We start from the raw sequence: 22,608 nt of genomic DNA, 5'->3' as shown, positions 1-22,608 counted from the left end.
AAACCTCAAATGACATTTCTATAGAAGATTTCGACTTTAGTAGTTTAACTGAATAATGTTCTATAATGATTAACTTAAAGAAAGACCCACACAGCTATGAGTAACCTGGTGTAAGAAAAGCAAAGATCATAAAGTTCATTTTATAGACCATAGAGTAGACACAGGCACACCATTTTTTTTTTTTTTTTTTTTTTTTTAGAGAAAGAACAAAGATACAGACACATTCGTTCCAGTTCAAATATTATATCTTTCCCTTTTACACGTGGGCTTTTCTTTGGTCCCATCCAATTTTGGAATGTTAAAAAAGTAAAAAATAAAAATAAAAACAAAACTACCAAGAACAGGGGAGCTTACAGGGGGAAAATGCAATCAGAAAATGTATATGCAATGTACAGTAAAATAAAAATAATTCTTTACAAGAAACCTAGCCAACAAAAGAAACTGTAAACAACAGGTGTTTTTAGTTTCAGTGTAGTTAGCTCTGACAGGAGTCAGATATAAGACAGTGTCCACCAGTAATTTGACCAGAACTGAAGAAGCGACTTGAAAGAGCAGCAAAAAAATCGCTTTCTGAATTGTTTCCTGAACAGTTTTAGAATTTAGTTTCAGACCTAGTAGGCTATAAGCCCACGTGTTTACATAGAGGAAGTGCCGTGCATGTCATACTCTCCGATGGGGGCAAAAGTCAGTATTTCCTATTGATTACATTGTACTTTGCCATGAAATATTCAAAAACATAAATACACAAATGTTGAACTTGATCCATCCTGTCAGTGAACAGGTAAATTAGCTTTTTGTAGTACAACCAAACAAAACAAAATCATTTTAACAATATTCATTTTAGCTGCCCTCATATGTAATAAATGTTATCGACCTATAAAAAGTTGTCATTTCATCTGAAAACCCAGCATTTCACACTTTGCAGCTGATGTGTGTAATCTGAGCTTTATCTGAGCTTTATTTTACCACAATCTGACCAGAAAAAAACTATTATTCACATGGAACTACAACCGGTGAGCCAATTTGTGCTGTTAAACAAGTGTATCTCAAATAACATTAGTCACAACCTAGCTAGCGTTAACCAACAGATTTTCAGTTAGCCACGCTCACTTTTTTGTTAAAAATCACCTACACAGGACCATGATCACTCGTATTGATCACAGGCTCCTGAAAACGTGCTGTTTAAATCCATTTTGTATTTTTTCAGGCCATTTTAAAACCTTTTTGGCTGTATGTGCTATTTTTAAAATCATTTTGGTTTGTGTTCCCATGGTAACTGGTGAACATTCTGCCAAAGCACATACATGTAGAACACCCCTGCATGATGTAACTGCAAAGTATCAAATGTCTTAAAAAGGAGTCACCATTGTGGTATTGAAATCGGCAAGTTCCAAACACTACATTAAAGCCGCGTGGCGTTTATCTCTCTTCTTGTATCATAACTTCAATATGTTCCTCCAAACCAGAAAAAAATGGCCGTTCCTCGGAATTGTACAGCCAGCATTGCTTCATCAGGTTGTAAACCTGCATAATAGAGATAAGACTTTAACCTCCTAATAGTAGTAACAGAATGATTGTCAAAGCCAGTACTCCATACCTTGGTGGGGCAATGCAGGGGAGCAGGAAGTCTCCACCCATTCTTTATTATATTAGCCAGGTACATTGAGATTGATGGCCCCTGTACTCCATGTCCTATTTCCTGCATGCACAACTGACGCAATAACATTTATGTAAGTTTTATTACAAATAATAAAACAATTAAATGCTTGGAAAGTGAAAGGCATTTTTACTCTTTTGGGGTTAAAAATCGTGTTGCAGTAAGAAAACAGCTCATGAAGAAGAACTCCAAAGCTCCACACATCAGACTTTGATGAAAACTTGAACTCGGTGATGGACTCGGGTGCGTACCTAAAAAATAGAGCTGTAACCATAGAACTTACATGCACATTTTAGTTTGTTATAGTTAGTACCAGAAAATGGGGCTTTCTCCAGGCTGTGTGACTCGATAGTATTCTTTATCACAAGGGATGACCTTCGTAAGTCCAAAATCTGCTATTTTAACCCTTGAATGATCTGCAACAAGAATGTTTCTGGCTGCAAGATCACGATGGACATAGCGTTTGTCCTGAAGATACTTCATGCCCTAAAAATTATAATAAAATGAAAAAAAAAACACCTGGATTAATGCAAGGAACATGGAGGGGATACTATATATGTGTAAGTGAATAGGACAGGTTAGACAGTGAATTTCACAAAAACATAGTTATTTAAGATTTTACTAAAAATCTTGCCTATTTTTTTAAGTTTAATTTGATTTTGGTGAAGTTTATCATTTTACTTCCTGGTTGGACATGGGCAGCAGATATGACTTACCGGCACACTGAAGTAATTCCAGTTACCTAGCAACTGTAATGGTAACAAGGCCGAAATGTGTCTAAACTGCACAATGGTTATGATTAGACTAATAAAAATGAATAACAACACCTTTGTTTTGTTAAATGAAGGTTTAAGCTGCCAGGAAAAATTAGTTCCTTGCTGCATTTTGGATAGAATTTACTAATGAATTAACCATGTGTGAATGAAACAAAACACAACACCAGGTATGTTTTTGATGAGGTGACAACATTATAACGTAGTTTAAAGCTCACATGAATCCATTTTGTGTAATATAGGACCTTTGAAGTATATAGCAACTTTTAATTGTTGAAGTGAGGACTAGATTTTTACCTTACAAATTTGAGAGGCAAAAAGCAGCAGGGTTCTGGTGTTCACAGTATCACGGAATTTCTCCAAGTAGTTAATTAAGCTCCCAAACGGCAGATACTCCATTACCAGGCTCATGTTAAGGCGCCCTGTGAGCAATAAAAAAAAAAAAAAAAAAAAAAAAAAAATCATATCTTATCTTGACCAGGTAAGTAACTGGTTCTGTAGTTCACTTTGATTGAAGTACTGAATTGTGAAACACCTGGTCAAACGTTTGCATTGGTGTTGGCAGGGTGTTTTAAGATTATATAACTTTGGCATCTCATACATAAACGTAATTGTGACGGATTTAAAGTACTGCTCCTCCTGTGTACACTTTCAGCTTTTACTAGTACATTGAGTTACTTATGTAGGCTTGTCATGATAAAACATTTTGAAGTGTGATGTATTGATGGACTAAATATAGATAATAAAAGATAATACTGAAACTAAATTACGCCACTGACACAGTAACCTAAGAGCAGATTTAAACCACAAAAAAACTATTCTAAATCTACAATATTGTTAAAAATCATGAGCTGCAATAAATAAACAGCAGAATGAAACACTTTAGTATTTAGTCTGCATTTGTAATCAGTCATAGAAGTTAATAATTCAACCTTTTAAGGCGTAAATATTATCATATAGCTAAAACATTTCCAAATATTTTCCAGTACTGCCAAGAAACTATACACACGATAAATACTGACCCCAAAAAATTGTTCCATCTTTCATATATTGGATGATAAGTATTAATAATAATACGTAGCCATGGGATGATACTGAAATTTGGTCTCACGATTATCATTGCTAAAATAACTGTGATTAACGATATCACAATAACTATTAAAGTTGCTGACAGTTTAAAAATTGTATGGATATGAACAATTACCATTTTAATATTATGAATAGGTTCTATATTTTGTTATAGTATTGTACTTTGTTATACATGAAAACAGTAGTGATCTAGAAGAGGTCTGTTGATGTAATGGCGATTTTTTGTTGGCCATTATCACTGTTATAAAAAATGTCCCGACCCTCTCGGTTTTTTATATATATATATATATATATATATATATATATATATATATATATATATATATATATATATATATATATATATGTATTAAATATTATTGGCTTATAGAATGTTGTGATTTCATCTGAAACCCAGCAATAAAAGGCAGTGTTTTTACCCGTGCTGTAGCAGATTCCTCTGTACTTGACGATATAGTCACAGTTCAGTGAACTCAGAGTATTGACTTCTTTGTGGAAATCATCCACAGTGGACTGCTTGTTTGGCTGCAGCTTCTTCACAGCTACGAGTTCACCAGTGCTGTCCCCCAACGGGTCATAGCGACAGAGCTCAACACTGCCAAAATTCCCCTGGTAAAAAATAAACAGAGAAAGCCCTCAGGAGAAATGAAGTAGGCCAATGTAGGAAAATATATTTGCTATTAAGGAGTTCAACATTATTTGGTTAATGAATAATCAGGTAACAATATAATTAATTTATCTGTATTTATACAGGAAGAGCCCAATGAGAGCACTCACTCTCTTTTTCATGAGTGCCCTGTTCAAATACAGAATACAAACCAAAATTAACAAAATAAAACATTATTGGTAGGAGATGGAACTCCTACAGACTGAAAAACTGTTCAGTTTCTCAGTCTGTCAGTCTGAGTCACAGAATTCAAAGCATAAAGGAGAACATCCTCCCACGATATCTTTTCCAGTTTCATGCACTTCCAGTGGAAAACACTGAGAAAGAATTTGCAGAAGTAGATAAAATAGTTTCAAGATTTATCTGGTACGGAAAAAGACTGAGGGTCAAATATAAAACTCTACAACTTTTAAAAGGGAGAGGGAGACATGGCCTTACTCTACTTTAAAGGATACTTCTAGGTGGCTCAGATCAAACCCTTTATTAAAAATGCGCTCCTCAAAATTTCAAGCTTGATGGAAGGATAAATAACTTTCAGCTATGGAACCTCCAGTACATGCAGCTCAATAAAAATGTGGAGTAAAGTAAAAGGAGATTTGGTCCTGGAGGTAAGCCTAATCTAATGGAGATAACTTTTGAACTTTGGATTTCAAAATGAGTGAAGACTTTTTATTCACTCACAGAAAATGGTAGATTTAAAGGTTTTGACAGTTTGAAGCCTGAATATCAGCTCAGTAATTCTGACTTTTTTAGATACCTGCAATCGCAGAACTATTTTAAACATGGCAGAGGGGTTAAGACCAGTGGTGGAACAATTACTATGTGTTGTTACTTAAGTAAAAGTACAGATACCAGGGTAAAAAAAGTAAAAATATCACATGAAAAAAGTATTAGTAAAAGTATTAAAGCACACCATTAAAAATATACTTAAAGAGTAAAAAGGAAACGTATTTCATGCAGTTGGATGTTGTGGAATGGCTGTGGACTGTCTGTATAATGCCTGTGTTTTGTTTGTCCTTTCTGAACACTTTATATTGTAATTTTCACTTTATAATATTTTACTCTTGTTTTTAGGGAGACAGGTCTGCCATCTGTCCAGGGACAACAGATGAAAAATAGCCTTTTGGCTAATTCTGGTGCATTTGCAGCAATGCTATTAATGTACACTGTCCCTGTCAAATAAACCAATAAATAAATAAATAAATAAATGCAGATTTTGAGGTCTTATAAGGCTTCAAATGTATTGATTAAACATTTATGCTGAATTTTGTTGATAATTTTTTTTCCCAGCTGTTTTTATTTGTATATTTTTATTTGCTCAAACTATGAACGTGTTAAAAAATAAACCCTCAGCCTTTCAGCAGGTCTGAGACAATAATAAAAACACTTACTTTTCAATCCTGCTCAAAATGTAGTGAAGTAAAAAGTATCGCCTTTAAAATTTTCAAATACTTGCCAATTTTAGTTAAGTACAGTGCTTTGTTACTTTTACTTTATGTTCCACCACCACCAATACTGGTAATATTCTTGAAAGCTTATAAAAACACTATGATCAAAGAAGCTATTGCTAGATTTTATAAAGGACTTTTGACAAAAAAAATAGCACTCGACAAAATACATAAAAAAAAAATGGAGACTGAAGAAAATCTGATAATATCTAATGACGACTGGCTGAACACATGTGAGTCTCAGTGGAGAACTTACAACTTATAAACTTGGCAAGAGTTTAACTGGAAATGTGTCGTGTGCTTTTTTATAACACCTAAGCAAAAGGTACATTCTGGGGCAGAGAATGCCAATTGCTGGAGACAGCGTGGGGTTTGTGAAGCTGATCATGCATATTTTGGGAATGTCCAAAGAAGCACAGCTACCAATATATTTCACGTTAATATGCTACTCCTATTTTATACAATTTTTTAGGCCATTTTATTAATCACATAAAAACAAATATCCCTTTTTTTTCTCATTATGTGACAGGAAATCAGACGAAACGTTTCCTGTTTTAGGTCAATTAGGACCAAAATTCTTTCTATTTGCTAAATGCCAGAATAATGAGAGAGGATTTTTTACATTACTGTTGTCAAAGTTAGAAGTTTACACACAGTAATATTACTATGTCTTTAGACAGTTTGTAAAAACCCAGATGATGACGTCATGTCTTTGGAAGTGTCCGAGTTCATTAGAGACACACCTTTGGATGTGTTTGAAGGCACACCTGAAAACGCACGGCTTCTTTGTGTAACATGGGAAAGTCAAAAGAAATCAGCTAAGATATCAGGAAGGGGTACAATTTCCAGTTTCCAAAGACATGACATCATGACATGAAACAGTAATCATGGCAACTTTAAAAGCCAAAATAAATCTTTCAACTGAATCTATACTCTAAAACAGGGGTGTCAAACACATTTTCACCGAGGGCCACATCAGCAAAACGGTCACTCTCAAAGGGCCACATGTAATGTAAATAAACAACTTTTTTTAACTTGTTCATTAACTGTCTCTGTATTTATTTCTTATTCAAGTTACAAATATTACAGATGTAAAAATATGGCTGTATAACTGTATCTCCTGATAAACTGACATTTTAAGACAGTCAAACCTTTTAATTTATCTTGTTGTGGGCCACATTTAGCCCGGGGGCCTTGAGTTTGACACATGTGCTCTAAAATAATAATGTATTTTATCTCTGTTTTTTTTTTATGTCACATTAACTTATATGATTCAGTGATTTTGATTTCATAAAGCTGGTCACAGGGATATTAATTTAGACACAGAGCTGTCTAATACAGATAAAAAATTACATATTTGACTTTTGATTAGTCATGGTGTTAGTAAAATGTAACTAGGGCTGGACCTAACGGTATTTTAATTATCAATGAGTCAAACAATGATTTATATTGTACATTATGATTTTTAAAATACATTCTAACGCAAATAAAGGTTCAAATATTGTGACTGAAAGCTAGATTTTGAATAAAGTGAATAACATTGATATTTTGATTTCATAATGGAGCTTACGTTAACAGAAAAAAGATATACATGTGTAACCACACTTTATGTAGAACAAGAACAAGGAGAGGTATTTTTTTTTACATTATTAGAAGTTGCAGTGTTAGATGGAAAGAGAAGTCGGCCACCAAGAACATGAACACATGTGAGGTGCTCATAAAACTTTGGAAACCACAGAGTACAATAGAACATGTCTGATTAATATATCTTATCAGTTGTCTTTGTAATACATTCTTTAAACTGTAAAGAGACTTTATCGACATACTGTATTTCAGTACCTTTCCAAGCAGTGAGAGGTAACACAAATGACGCTCTTCAAACAGCATGTCATTGTGTTGAGGACTCAGAGCCTTCCAAACTGCATTTTCTGACACATACTCTGTCGCATGAAGTATCACATAATCTGCCAAACATCAACACGCAAACATATTTTTATCTGATGTATAAGGTTTCATTCTTGATACAATGCCAAAACAGAGCAGAGAACAAACCTGACGTGATGAGGCTGTTTATCTGGCGGATAATGCTTCGTGATGAAGGTCTGAAGTCTGCCTGGTAGTCCATGCACTGGCTGATCAGATCAGCCAGCTCTGTCCACTGTGAGCGAGGCAGCTGCTGGAATGACTCATAAAACTGCCGCTTCTGATCAGAAAATAAAACATATATTTACTTGTAATGCTTTTATTGTTTTCTTTAATCAGAGGAGATAATGCGCTTCCTAGAGTGTTAACCCTAACTTTTACAGAGCTAGTATAGAGTCTGTGCGGAGGTATGGAATAGTCAGCTAGCTTGGAAACCAGACTGTCAAGTATAAACCGCAGATCATCATGGGAGTGTTTAATCCGACTGGACCACAGACCATCTTTGAACAGTCAGTTGTGAGACAGGCTCTGAAGGTCATCGGGGATCCCTCTCATGTCGTCAACACATAGTTAAGCTTGTGCAGTCTGGGTGGAGATACATAGGTCCCTTATGCAAGAATAACAGCTATAAAAACTTGTTTGTGCCCCAGTCCATAAAACTGACTAACAACATGGACCGACTATGCAGGTGTGAAGCCTGAGTGATTCCATACTGTCCAGTTCTGTTTGTTTTTTTGTTATATCACCTCATGTCTGTATGTTAATGCTACTAACCCCAGCTCCAAGTCAAATTTCTTCATGAGGAGACAGAAATGAATAATAAAAACTGAAACCTGAACTGTAATAATGCATTGGTTAGGCCTATCACCATAGCAACTAATATGATAATAGACTAATATGATAATAGATACACTACCGGTTAAAAGTTTGGACACACTCCTATTCAATGTTTTTTTTTTCTAAATCCTCAAATAGCCACCCTTTGCTTTGTTGAAAAATATTTAGTAGAGTTATTTACATTTTTTCTTTACTACATATTCCCATATATCTTGCTTCATATACCTGATGACTTCCGTATGTATCTAAAATGGAGAAAGTAGTAAGCATAAAGGAATAAAACATTGAATGAGAGGGTGTGTCTTTTGATTGGTGTTGTTTAAACATACACTACCAGTCAAATGTGTTTGTATTGTGATTCTTTCTTTCTCTTTCTGTAAAGCGCTGTCAATTACTTTTGGTATGAATTGCTATGGGTGCTATACAAATAAACTTGCTTTGCCTTGCCACTGTGGCCTTCTGTTGACATTCTTTTTAAATGGGACATTTTTACATTATCTACACATGACTAGAGCAAGATACTTTTATGCAATAATCTTATGACATTATTGCATTCATAGTAATGCAATAATTGCCAAATGTTGTACAGACTCATATTATAGTAGAAATGCTCGTCCATATTGGCTACAGAAGTGTGTAGAGAAAAAGGTTAAAGAGTAAGTACTCTGTCTAAATCCCAGCCTCTCAAAGGGGCGTTTCTGTTGAAGATTTCCCACAATGTGGCACCATAGCTCCACTTGTCTGACTCCAGACTCAGCCTCTCCGGAGCCTCCACCACTTCAGGAGCAACCCAAGGAATACGATCCAGAACCACTGAGGAAAACACAGGAGGAGAGATGAGGAAGGAGTCAAAGCTTAATGTGAAGGATGGGACCAGAGCAAGATAAAAGTGCAAGATAAAATGTGGAAAACTATCCACTAAATTACTACATTTGGCACAAACATGTGTATCTGCAGTAGGCTCTGTGCTCAGCAGTGCTAGCTAGCTCACCGTGTCTCATAGCAGTCACATTTATTAAAATCAGAAAACATAAAATAAACAACCTATTAAATTTTTTATAAATACTGTATTAATAAATTTAATAAAAACTACACAATTATTTTAGCCTAAATGTACAATGTTTCAGTTTGACATGTTGTTTTAATATTTATTATGCCTCAAAATTAACATTAGCGTTACCTCTGAGACAAAAAACATCTCGAAGAGTCCTCTGGTGAAGTATTCATTTTTGCAGTTTTTAACATGTTGTCAGTGACATCCACCCACAGCTCCCTGTCCACTGCTTGACCCTAACACCCTAACCTCTGACCCTGACCCCTAACACACCTGCAGCGCCCTGCCCACTGCCTGATCTTTAAATATTTATTCATTTTAGCATGACTTTGCAAAAACCCTAAAGATAAAATTGGATAGGAAGTAGTAATGCTAACAGTGAGATTGCTGGGCACTATTGTACACAGAGCCTGTTCCAAACAGCAGTGCTACAATGACAGTAAAACAAACTAATAAACATATACAATAATAAGAGGCTATATATATTGTAATGTTTTTTGTTGTTGTAACTGTTAATGTGTTGTTGTTAATGTAACTGCTTTTGTATGTGACACTTGTTTGCTATGTGAAAGTTCTATTGGTCAGTTACTGGTCTGTTTTGGAGACTGGCTCTAGTGAGTTATGCTCTGGTTTTGGTGTGGGTTATGGCCTAAAGTACTCTCTGTGATCAGAAAATAAACAAGCAGAGGAAATTTGGTTCCTTACACCAGAATGCTACAATATAATTTTACATATAATAATAAACTGTGAGAACAAAATTGTGAACTGAACTGTGTAATTGACCTATTATAAATGATGTCAAAATCTCATCTTGTCTCATTCTCAATTGACCCAAGCTTGTGTTTTGTTTTATGCACATTGTGACTCAACCAATCCCTGGTTATTGTAAATATGATTTTCTTACATACATACACTTTGACCTTCTTACCATCTTTGCCCAGCATAGCCACATTGACACCAGGATCACTCAGTTTGATGAAAGGCAAGTCGCCCTGAGATAGGTCACCTTCTCGAGCCAAAAGCAGGTTTTTTGCACAGATATTTCCATGGACTATGTTCCGTTCCTCCTGAAATGTTTAGAGGGTAGAAATGAATGGAATATGGAGTGATTTACAATTATTTTCATTTGCATTCAAATATTTGCCTCACTAGGAAGTTGAGTGCTGATGCCAGTTGTTTTGCTACGTCAAGTTTCCAGCTCACTGAGACAGAAATCCCTCTCTTCAAGTAAAGGTCCAGTGCTCCATACTTGACAAACTCTTGCACCATTATGTCTGCAACCAACAAGAGCAGCTCAGCGAGGAGTATTATTTTTACTCTTCATAACAAGCAGAGGTTGAAAAACAGGTCACATAAAGACATCCAGCCGCTGAGGTAATCTGAGGTTAGATATTTTGTTTTTGATACAGCAGATTTTGTGGGCAGAACATTCTACTTACTCTTTACACCATGTACACTGACACCATATACAAGAAGGAGGTGTTTGTGAGAAACCTGGCTCATCACGCTGGCGGCTTCGAAGAATGACTAAAAACAAAATTCAAGACATGCCTTCATTTTGTGTTTTGTGTTTATCATTACAATATTGCGTCGTACTCGCCTCCCAGCAGTTCTTGTGAGCCGCATCTAGTTCTTTGAGGAGAACTTCTGTCACATGTTTCTCTCCGTCATTAACATCGGTTTTGGAGCCCTTAAAAATCCGGGTGAAGGATCCCTGTCCAAGACTATCACCCTGACAAATAAGACAAATTAATATTGTACAGTAAGATAATCGTGATTACAACAATGTCTGTTCTGATAATTCAAGGTAAATTGGATTGATTTAATAAAAACATAAAAAAAGTGTGGCATTGGATGAGTGTTTGGGCTCCAATCTGAAGGTCGGTGGTTAAATCTCAGCTTTAACCACTACATACTGCCTTTGTACCCTTGGGCAAAACACTAGGTACACGTCTCTCCTGATTACACCTACATCTAACCCAACCCTGACCAGTGGGAGTGGATCTCTCCTTCAATTTTGTTCTCCTCTAGTTTTCTCTTTTTCCCATTGGATTTTTTTCCTTGTCAAGGAGGGTCTAAGGACAGGGGGTGCTCTAGGGACAGTTTTTACTTGTTTACTCTGAATGTTGGTCGATCAACTTGTCTGTTGATGATCGATGTTAATAATGTCACTGTTTGCTTTTCTAAACTTCTCTTGGCTGAGTAAACAGTTGTTAAGCCCTGATGTTGATTTTGGGTCAGGTGATCTCTGCTCCATCATCACCCGCAAGTACATCTAGTTTTTGTTATTAATTATCATACTGGAAAAAAAAAAAACTCACCCACTGTAGGTCCTCATATTTGATCATGTGAAACTGGATGTGGTTGAACTTGCTTCTTTCAGGGCAGGGGGAGTCTTGTGCTTCCACTGAGCTGTTGCCCCGAATAATGATTAAATTTGTGAGTTCTGTAGACAAAACAAATATATTGTCAATAGTCATTTGATTGACTGAGATAACCAGGCCTGTTGTCAGAAATTTCAGGACCCAGAGCAAGAAGCCTCACATGGGCCCCCCTTCAGGTCCACTTATCCATGGAGAGACTTATCCATGCATTTGTCTCCAGTAGGTTAGACTACTGTAACGACCTGCTCACTGGCCTCTCCAAACGTGCTTTAAGACAGCTGCAATACATCCAGAATGCTGCTGCTCGGGTCCTGACTAGAACCAGGACTCAGGTCTCTGCACTGGCTCCTGTGGCTCAGAGAATAGACTTTAAAGCAGCTCTGCTTGTGAACAAGTCTCTCCATGGACCAGCACCAAAGAACATCTCCCACATGTTAGTGCCATATGAACCATCTCATACTCTGAGGACTTCAGGGACCAGCCTCCTGCTGGTGCCCAGAGTCAGGACTAAACATGGAGAATCAGCGTTTCAGTTTTATGCAGCTAAAACCTGGAACTGTCTCCTGAAGATGTGACACAGGCCTCTACTTTGACAATGTTTAAATTCAGTCTCCAAACATTTCTGTTTAGCTGTGCATACGACTGAAAGGGTTTTATACTGCACTCTTCTCTTTTAATGTTAATTTTATGATGATTATTTATGTTTTCATTTGTTTATATTATATTATATTGTTTATATTCCCCTGGATATAAGCATTATATTAACAATATAGTTCTAAGCTTAAAACTCACCTTTAGGTTTGGGTGGACAACAGCGACTCAATTTGACGATAATGTCAGCCAAAATGAACTTATTATGCTGGTAAAAACTTGTGAGCTCTTTTAAAGTGGAAAATGATTTTTGGACCCCAGGAAGACTGAAGTTTTCATTCTTTATGATGAGACAGTCTTTGTAGTCCAGTCCAATGGGTGTCTTATGGGACAAAGCAAACCAAGCTTATCAAATACAAGTATTATATTGCATACATCAACTAATGATTTTAAAGACTTACCTGAACACAAACAGTCAGGAAGTAGTTGTTATAGCTCTTGGGACTTTGACGTAAAAGAAACGTGCCACCTTTAAATCCAGACTTTTTTAACTTGTTCATTGCAAAGTCAGATCTGTTTGAACAAAAATATATAGTTGTGGGATTTACAAGGTTCAGGGGTGGCGCCAGAGGGAACTTGAGGTGCTTGAGGGAGCACTAGCCTTCCCAAGAATGACCAATGCACCCACATTGCTCTGCCAAAGATTTCTGGCCCAAATTGCCAAATGGCAACCATAGAGAGAGAGAGAGACTACAATAAAAAAAAACAACAACCTCATATTAGGTTTTATAAATCCCTAAAGGGGGCTAAGGTGGGGGTGTACATCCATCCATAAAAGGCTCTAAATTAACATGTTAAGTGAGCAGCCCCACTTAAGAATTTAGCACCCCCATAGCTCCACCAACCAAAAATGTCTGGTGCTGCCCCTGAGAAGGTGTCTACATATTTTATTCAAGAGATATATTAGTTTGACCTTGGTAACACAGTGGATTGCTGTGACAGGAGTAGCAGTAGCAGTAGTATTGATAATCTCTGTACTATTTATGTAGATAGTGAAACTAGTTGCAAAGGTGAAACCAAGTAAAGGTGAAACTCTGTTAAATATGTTTACCTAAACTAATGTTAACATCACTTTGGAGTTTTTAGCTGATACTATGGCTGCATGATTTGGGAAAAATAATCAAATTGTAATTTTTCTGCGATTGCAATTAGATTTGTGCTTTACATTTAAAATGCAGGATTTTGTTCAGAGCTGATTTCAAACTCATCCAGGAGCATTAACCTTTGAGACTGAGGCAAGAATCACATACATTTTAGAACATGTTTGTAGCTAAGTTACTGAAATGTGCAGAAATGACATCTAAAACCTCTTCAGACATGTTTTTGATGAGGGAAAACAAAAACTAAAACAGAATTGTGTTTTAGTTTTAGTTTGTCCTCATGTGATGCAGAAAAGAGGGAGCCGCAGTCTCTGAATGGTCATGTATGTTAGCATGTTAGCTCAGTGGTGGAAGAAGTACTAAATTTTGTCACTTAAGTAAAGTATAGATACTGGAACAAAAGAAAAGTATCACATAAAATATCTACTTCAGTAAAAAGTATTGAAGTACCTGTATAAAATGTAATTAAAGAGTAAAACCTAAAAATATTTTGCATATATTTTAAGATATAATAATGCTTCAAAATAACTGTTTTTGAAAAAGTTTTGTGCTGAATTTTGTTCAACAGAGACAATCAAATTGATAGGGCTTTTTACCTAGCTGTTTTTATTTGTAGATTTATATTTGCTCAAATTACCAGCGTGTTAAACATAAAACCCACAGCCTTTTCAGCAGTTCTCCGAGAATAATAAAAATACTTTTACTTTTCAGTCCTATTAAAAAATGTAGTGGAGTAGAAAGTACAGATACTGCTCTCAAATGTAGTGAAGTAAAAAGTATGCATTTTAAAATGCACAGATAAAATATGTACTTAAGTAACTTAAGTATGGTACTTTACTTTTACTTCATTACATTCCACCACTGGTGAATGTCTGAAAACTAGGTTGGCTTTTTTTTCAATAACATAATATTTTGGGTTTTTTTATGCAGAAGACATCTATTTCTTTCTATTTAATTGTTCTATTTCTTGTCTATTTCTTAATTACAGAATTTCAATTTGCTAACTGAACAAACTGTAAGTGAGATTTTGATATGAGTGCAATATACAGTATTGTGCAGGCAACAACACTAAATTTCTCACGTAATGGGTCCGTGACAGTGGTTTCTGATTCCCTCCAGAAGACTTGGTGGAGCAATGTCTTGACAGAAGAAGTGGGTTGAGTCTGTAGTCAGTCTGAAGTAGCCATCGATAAGTGACACAAACGATAACGCTTCTTTAAGACTGGTGAACTTGGCTTCCTGCAGAAAATAATCCACAGAAATAATCATGAACAAGGAGATATTTATTGGAAGATATGTACCAGTATGTATTTTTATTCACCAAATATCTGTCATCTCTGCGTGTTATTCTCACAAGTCTGCTGTCTTGTCCTGCATTTTCAAGACAAACTCTCTGGACGCTGATGTCAATGATGTCTTGGAAATCACAAAATGACTCCCATTCCTGAGTAAGGTCAAAGAAAACAGTTATGCAACTTTATAAAACAACCTGCATTTTTGTTTTGAATTGAGAACTTAGTTTACCATTGGTTTATTAGGATCCTCATCTCCTTTTGTCTCAATACCAGATTCTCCACTGACTCGCACATGAGTAAACTTAGAAAAAGAGTCATGCACTTGAAAGACTTCATTCCCCAAAGATGGTTCGATGGCAGACAGTTCTATCAAGTATTTGACCTTAAAGGGAATATGACATGTTAAACCACACATTTCAATTTACACAATAGTAATTATTTAAGTGCTCAAAATAGATGAAAATACCTTTATTGTGATAAATGAATGTTTAAACTGGTGTTGTCTCTATATTTTGGCTAGAATTTTGTGTATTGACGACAAGGACAGAGGAATTACTTTTAGGAGCCCAGTGCTACTTCCTGTATTTTTCAAATTTTTTTTAAATATTCAACAAAATCTTCACAAACTGACCCTTGACTGGTGAAAAAGTATAATAAACAGGTACTACCCCACTAAACAAAGTAACGATTATAAAAACGTGAAAATCTGGCATACGCACTTTAAGGGTACATGCATCAACTGAATTGTTCCCAAGTGTCCTTAAGAAACGCTTCAGAGTGTTTCGGATACGGTAACGATCCAGGCGGCTTCTCTTTTGGATGTCAAGACGATGAGATTCAGGCAGGCAGGATTTATAGCTGTTAAAAAGATCATCATCATTTATGAACTTTAATAAACTGTAATAAAAGGTTATTAAGATTAAGATTATTAAGATTTATTGTCCGATTCCATGGGAAATTTGTCATCTGCATTTGACCCTTCCTTCAGTACCGGACAGAGGGCGCCACAGTGGGCCCCATCTTCAGACTTTAAGTTAAGTTTGGTCAGGATTACTTTAGCAGGAAGATTTAAGGCCAGCTGACAGAAATTTCAGAGCCTGCGGCAAGAGGCCTCACATGGGCCCACCTCTAACATAAATAGGAATCCAGTTCTAGACCCTAAGACCCTCTGGCCCGGGAAAACCGACCCCTTTGTACCCCCCTGTCTACTCCCCTGGGAACATGTTTTGGTGTTACTTCGCTTGAGTAGCTTTTTAAATTGTACTTTTCTGAGTAGCTTTCAGACACTGTACTTTCATCTCTACTTAAAGCTACCATCCATAATTATACAGGCCACTTTATCACTACTAGACGCTATCTACGTAACTGCAGTCTGATAGTGTGCCAGATTTCCCGACAGAAGAAGAACAGAGAGCACAGGTGAGTCTGAACAAAGGTCAGGTGAGAGGGGCCAGGGGGAGGCAGCAGCTAGGGAGAGGGGCCAGGTGAGGGGAGGAGGGAGGGGATAACAGGTTTTACGTCTGCCATCTACTGGTGAAAAAAACAATCTAATAAACTTGCAGATAGTAACATTAAGTAATATATTTTGCAGTGTATTAGTCACACTTGGTTGCTCTTTCCTTTGTAAGTAAGTCTACAAGTGGCAACACCTTTATGTTGACAACAATAAACTATTGGAATGTTTGTGTTTCTTGTGCTGCTCTTTCAGATATGATTTTGGTTTTCTCATCAACAACAGCCTTGCTCTGGATTGACTCTTTGGTGGCTATGATACTCGTGGTCAAAAATTCGCCCCTTTAATCGCAAGCCTCGACGAGCTTCATTTGACTGGAGCTGAACGATATGGGTGACGTCACACTCCCTTCGTCCACTTCCTCCACTTCCTTATAGAGTCTATGATATATTAACTGCCTACTCCAACCACCTCTATTTATAGCTGAGTAAATGAATGCTTTGTTTGTTTACCTGACAGATTTACACAGGTCTCTCACACTTTGATGTTGCTCTTTGGCCATTCTCCACAAGTCGAGCACCACCAGCCCCAGACACTCCTCTTGAGCGGTCAAAGGTGGTGACACTCCTGCCTCACTGCTGATGAAGTCACTCCTCCACTTAAAAAAAAAAAAAAGCACTCATCAGAAAACAATCATTGACGAATATACATAACGGCGTCAGTTTTAATGTGATCTATACCTGTGCAAAGAGGTAATCAATGACACTGCAGTCTACAACAGGATTCATTCTGTCTCGGGTCAGGCTATAGCGGTAAGACGCCTTCGGTTCTTGGCCATACCAGTTCCCAAAGACAAACCTTAACATAACAAAATGTACACATATTTTGGGTTTATTTAAAGGTACACTGAGTAATTGTTCTGACTGGAGGTTTGCCTGACTATTCCAGGAACATTTTGGAATACTGGAGACTGTATTTTTTCCTATAGACTTCAGCATTAGCCCGCAACAATCGTAAATTATCAATAATCCATAGAGTGTCAGCTGTTACCAACCCATCCATCACTTTTACATGAGACAAGAGCCGCTTTAAAAGTCACTGCTGAGTGTGTAAACCTTTTGATGTCTTATTTTGAGCAGATTTCTGAACTTGTGTGATTTCGGTAAACTTCTAGTGACCACTAAACGTCCTCTTTTACATGTTAGAGGTGAGGAGACCAGACAAATGATATAAATATCATGGAATAAACATTGTATATACTGTAATATGGGGATTCATTTGTATGTGAAGGAGCATTCGATTTGACGTAGACCTGAGTAGCGGCTAGCCAAGTAGCAAAAAATTTGTAGCAACAAATCTGTACCAATGCATTTTGCATCTATGCATGTCTGTGGTTGTTATTGCTTTATCCAATATCCCACTGTATGACTTATCTACATCCATGGAGATAAGGAGGTGACGCCACTAGGCAAAGTTACAAATCAGATCAGTGAAGAGGTGACAAGAGCCATGCTAGGTGCGCTGTGCAAGATACCTGATACCTTTGAGCAATAGAAACACCTACAATAAATTTTAAAAATACAAAATAGATACATTTAATATAACCTCCATGAACTGAAGCAGGTAGCGAACCCCCAACCAGGAAAGTTATGCAGTGCACCTTTAATTCACTATTTAAAGCAGAGTCTATTATAGTTACGTTTACCTACCTTACTCTGAAATGTACAAGCAGGTTTTCATCTGTGTTGAACATGTGTGATGGGGGGTACCAGAAAGTCAAATCAGCAGACGCCAAAGCAAAAAGACTCTGATAAACTGGAAATATCCCTAAAAAACATGCCTAGTCAGAAAAACAACAACTACATGCAAATAATAATAATAATAATAATAATAATAATAATAATAATAATAATAATAATAATAATAATAATAATAATAATAATAATGCATATTAGTTTAAAGTGTCTGTGTAGTCCCTTAGTCCTCCAGATCTGATCTATCTATATGTGGATAATGTGTTTGACAGAAATGCTAAAGAGCTCAGTTCTGTCCTTGAAACCTTTGGCCTGACTCAGCATGTCAACGAGCCCACCCACAACAGAGGACACACTCTGGACCTGCTCATTACAAAAGGAGTAAATATTTCAAATGTCAATGTGGTGGATGTTGCTCTGTCTGATCATTTCTGTGTCTTCTTTGACCTGTCTGTTATTCCCAAACCAGCGGCTGGTCCTGCAGTTGTTCGAAGGAGACACATAAATGATAACACAGGTGCACTGTTCATGGAAATGATACACTTTGAAAATGCCTCATGTTCTAATGTTGATGATTTGTTGAACTCTGTAACTTCGAGTGTTTTGAATGTTCTGGACACCATTGCCCCGATGAAGGTTAAAATGGTTAAAGATAAGCAGAAAACGCCATGGAGGAATGATGACTCGGTCATGGCACAGAAAAGGGAGTGCCAGAGGGGCGAGCGGGAATGGCGCAAGTCAAAGCTCCAGGTTCATTATGAGATTTACAGAGAAAAGATGCACATATACAACCACAGTTTATGTAGAACAAGGCAAAGGTATTTTTCTGACATTATTGGAAGTTGTAGTAACAACTCTCGTGTCCTGTTTGCAATAGTAAACAGATTAACAAACCCCCCAGCTCCACTGAGAACTAATTTCCACATCTAAGTGCAATGAGTTTGCAGTATTCTTTAATGACAAGATTCAGGGCATTAAAATGCCATAAATTCCACAACGCAAATAATAACCCTGGATCATCTTACAGAGACTAGAGGACTGGGTGGGCATCTCTGGTACGGCACTAAACTGGTTCAAGTCCTATTTAGAAAACAGGGAGTACTTTGTTGAAATTGGAAAATGTCCCTGACCTGCGGGGTGCCCCAGGGGTCTATCCTGGGACCCCTGCTGTTCAATCTCCACATGCTGCCGTTAGGCCAGTTAATACGCAGCAATAATGTGTCTTACCACAACTATGTGGATGACACTCTGGACCAGTGGATTCACTCTGCCACTGCATCCAACAGATCAGTGTGTGGATGCAAAACAACTTTCTTCTGCTAAACTCAGACAAGACTGAAGTCATCATCTTTGGCCCACAGAAACATAGAGAAAGTGTTAGCAGTCACCTCCAGTCTCTTCCTCTAAAACCTTCAAATCAGGCTAGAAATCTAGGGGTAATAATGGACTCAGACTTGAACTTTAACAGCCACATCAAATCAATAATATCGGCAGCTTTTTACCACCTAAAAAACATTGCAAAAATCAAAGGTATACTGTCAAAGCCAGACTTAGAGAGACTTATCTATGCATTTGTCTCCAGTAGGTTAGACTACTGTAACGGCCTGCTCACTGGCCTCTCCAAATGAGCCTTAACACAGCTGCAGTACATCCAGAACGCTGCTGCGCTGGGCCTGACTAGAACCAGGAAGTACGAGCACATAAGTCCTGTGCTCAGGTCTCTGCACTGGCTTCCTGTAGCTCAAAGAATAGACTTTGAAGTAGCTCTGCTTGTGTATAAGTCTCTCCATGGTCTAGGCCCAAAGTATATCTCCGACATGTTAGTGCCATATGAGCTATCTTGCAATTTGAGGACTTCAGGGACCGGCCTCCTGCTGGTGCCCAGAGTCAGGACTAAACATGGGGAATCAGCGTTTAAGTTTTATGCAGCTAAAACTTGGAACAGTCTTCCCGAAGATGTGAGACAGGCCTCTTCTTTGACAATGTTTAAATCCAGGCTCAAAACAGTTCTGTTTAGCTGTGCATACGACTGAAAGGTTTTTATTCTGCACTCTTCTCTTTTAATGTTAATTTTATGATGATTATTTGTGATTATTCATGTTTTGATTTGTGTGATTTTAATGTCTTTCTTATTCTGTAAAGCACTTTGAATTACCTTGTGTACGAATTGTGCTATACAAATAAACTTGCCTTGCCTATAGCAAAAGACAAAGTTTAAATTTGTCAATTGGACAAATCGCCGTAGAAGTGAAGACGTTTCACTGCTCATCCAATCCGCTTCTTCAGTTCTGGAAGAGCAGCTTCACTCCTACAACGATTTGTCAAATTGACAGATTTAAATTTAGTCTTTTGCCATTAGTTTAAAGTGTTTTCCAAGATGCTCAAAGTCGTTTCACGGATCCATGCATTACACATTCACTCCATACTTGGTGATGACAAGCTATTAATGTTGTCATAGCTGTCCTGGGGTAGACTGACGGAAACTGTCAACCTATGCCATCGGCCCCTCGAAAAACAACCAAACACTCACACACCACATTCACAATTCACACAAAGCAAGGTGGGGGAAGTGCCTTGCCTAAGTCCACAACAACAGTCTACACTAGATGTCTGTGTAATCCTTCAGTCATCCAGGTCTGATCCATAGTAAAAGACAAATTCAAATCTGTCAACTGGACAAAAAGTTCTAAGAGTGAAGACGTTTTGCTGCTCATTCAAGCCGCTTCTTCAGTTCTGGTTAGATTACTGGTGGATACTGCCTTATATTCAGATAGATATAAGATAAGGCAGCATCCAACAGTAATATAACCAGAGATGAAAAAGTGGCTTGAATGAGCAGCAAAACATTTTCACTCCTAGAACTTTTTGTCCAGCAAACAGATTTTTTCTATTAGAGTGTATACTAGATTCACTGCTGCCCCACTGTGGCACCTGTTGTTCCCAACAGTCTCCCATCCAACTCCTGACCCAGCCCAACCCTACTTAGCTTCTCAGATGTGACTCATAGTGTGTTATGGCGTCATAACTTACCACATTTGGCGGTAGCTTGTTTGCAGACATCTTCGGCAGAGATATGAACACATGATATGTTTAAAACGGTCTTTTCTTTAGTGCCAGGGAAAAAGTACAGCTGAACTTGTAGACTGTGACCAGAACTGGAATCAGATTTCTGACTGCCACCTCTATCTCGAAACATTAGAGGGGCACTCTCCTCTTCACTCAGATCCATCAAGCCCTGAAAAGACAAAACCAGATTATACCAAATGACCACATTTTGCCCCTAAAACATTATGTAAATATTATGAAATTGGTTTTACCTTTATATGTTTGCAGCAGCTGGTTTTACGCAATTTTGTCTTCCGGTAACCAACACTGAGATCTGACTTCTGCTATCTGTCAGTTTGCAGCAAGTGTTGTGAAGGATTTCCTGTTTTAGACAAAATGGCACACGCCATTTCAAGTAACATAGACACATGATACAGATTAAGGGCTTGAGCACATTTCAATTGGTAATACCACTTTTTTATTGCTAGGCTGGTTTGACAATACGCTTGAGTTACCCTTTGGGCCATTATTCGGCAGCAACATAATTTTCATCAAAAGCTAATTTTATAGACAAGCTCACTATTTGTTTTCAGGGTAAATACAGTTTCAAGATATGTGATATAATCTAAAATTTAAGGGAATAAAAATAAATAGTAATAAAAGGTGGAATAAATAACGTTAATGGTTATTTTTTGGGTCGATTCCACTATTTATATGTTGCAGCTCATGTCTTTTAATGATACCATCTATTTTAAAATACTGGGATTATCTTGCATTACTGTTACTGTGTCAGTGGTATAAAGTACTTTCAGTATTAAGGTTTAGTACATCTCCATAGCAATATACCGCACTTCAAAATTTGTTATTGTGACAGGCCTAACCACATCTTTTGTTACATCACAATTAGACCTATATATAAGGCATAAAAGAAAACATCTTATTTAGTTCATAACTGTTCAAAAACAAATACAAATGCTAGTCTAATCCCTGTAATTTTCCTGGTCTATTTAGAAATAATGCAATAATCCCAAACCTGTTATCCCGGACTGAATTGAAGTAATCCCAGACTTGTAAATTGCAATTATGATGTGCCTTTATGGTGAAATAACACCATGAGATCAAACAGAAGCAGGTGTCGGCTTTTTCACCACTTCCTCTTGAGGGAACTGGGGGGCGTGGTCTATCAAACTATAAACAATCTACTCTTTAAACATGTGAATGTAAATTCATACTTCCAGAAATAAATAAATCACCAAAATGGGCTGTGTGAAGGGTCAGGTTTCTGCTGCAGGAACCATTTTGGGGACCCCTGGCACGCTATTTGTTTTTCGTAAATGTATATACACTTGGTATTATCTATATTTTAGCCAAACAGAATAACAAGTATAGATTATGTGAGTGTTTGTATTAGAACTCCCCGTGATAAGCAAAAATGATAATGGTTTCAAACAAGCATCAACCCAGATTCAGCTGGGGCC

At 37.1% G+C, this 22,608-nt stretch overlaps 1 protein-coding gene across 1 annotated transcript; it reads right to left on the bottom strand.

The window, feature by feature from the left end:
- Nucleotides 1-197: 197 nt before the first annotated feature.
- jak3 (Janus kinase 3 (a protein tyrosine kinase, leukocyte)) lies at nucleotides 198-22,250 on the bottom strand. Its single transcript, XM_033964888.2, has 26 exons — nucleotides 22,164-22,250; nucleotides 21,403-21,512; nucleotides 21,116-21,320; nucleotides 18,041-18,158; nucleotides 17,072-17,189; nucleotides 16,844-16,989; nucleotides 15,598-15,736; nucleotides 15,108-15,260; nucleotides 14,905-15,027; nucleotides 14,665-14,822; nucleotides 12,885-12,996; nucleotides 12,625-12,805; nucleotides 11,770-11,894; nucleotides 11,049-11,180; nucleotides 10,888-10,975; nucleotides 10,598-10,722; nucleotides 10,377-10,515; nucleotides 9,059-9,207; nucleotides 7,687-7,837; nucleotides 7,474-7,598; nucleotides 3,939-4,128; nucleotides 2,728-2,852; nucleotides 1,971-2,143; nucleotides 1,791-1,908; nucleotides 1,598-1,711; nucleotides 198-1,524 (listed from the first exon to the last, which is right to left on the bottom strand). The coding sequence occupies exons 3-26, from the start codon at nucleotides 21,312-21,314 to the stop codon at nucleotides 1,420-1,422; spliced, it is 3,306 nt and encodes a 1,101-aa protein (XP_033820779.1). The 5' UTR covers nucleotides 21,315-21,320; nucleotides 21,403-21,512; nucleotides 22,164-22,250; the 3' UTR covers nucleotides 198-1,419.
- Nucleotides 22,251-22,608: the final 358 nt, after the last annotated feature.

This window comes from Periophthalmus magnuspinnatus, chromosome 4 (genome assembly GCF_009829125.3).
Source record: "Periophthalmus magnuspinnatus isolate fPerMag1 chromosome 4, fPerMag1.2.pri, whole genome shotgun sequence".
In the NCBI taxonomy this organism is placed as follows: Eukaryota; Metazoa; Chordata; class Actinopteri; order Gobiiformes; family Gobiidae; genus Periophthalmus; species Periophthalmus magnuspinnatus.
Note: the sequence above shows the minus strand (reverse complement) of the source record. Positions and strands in the feature narration are given on the sequence as shown.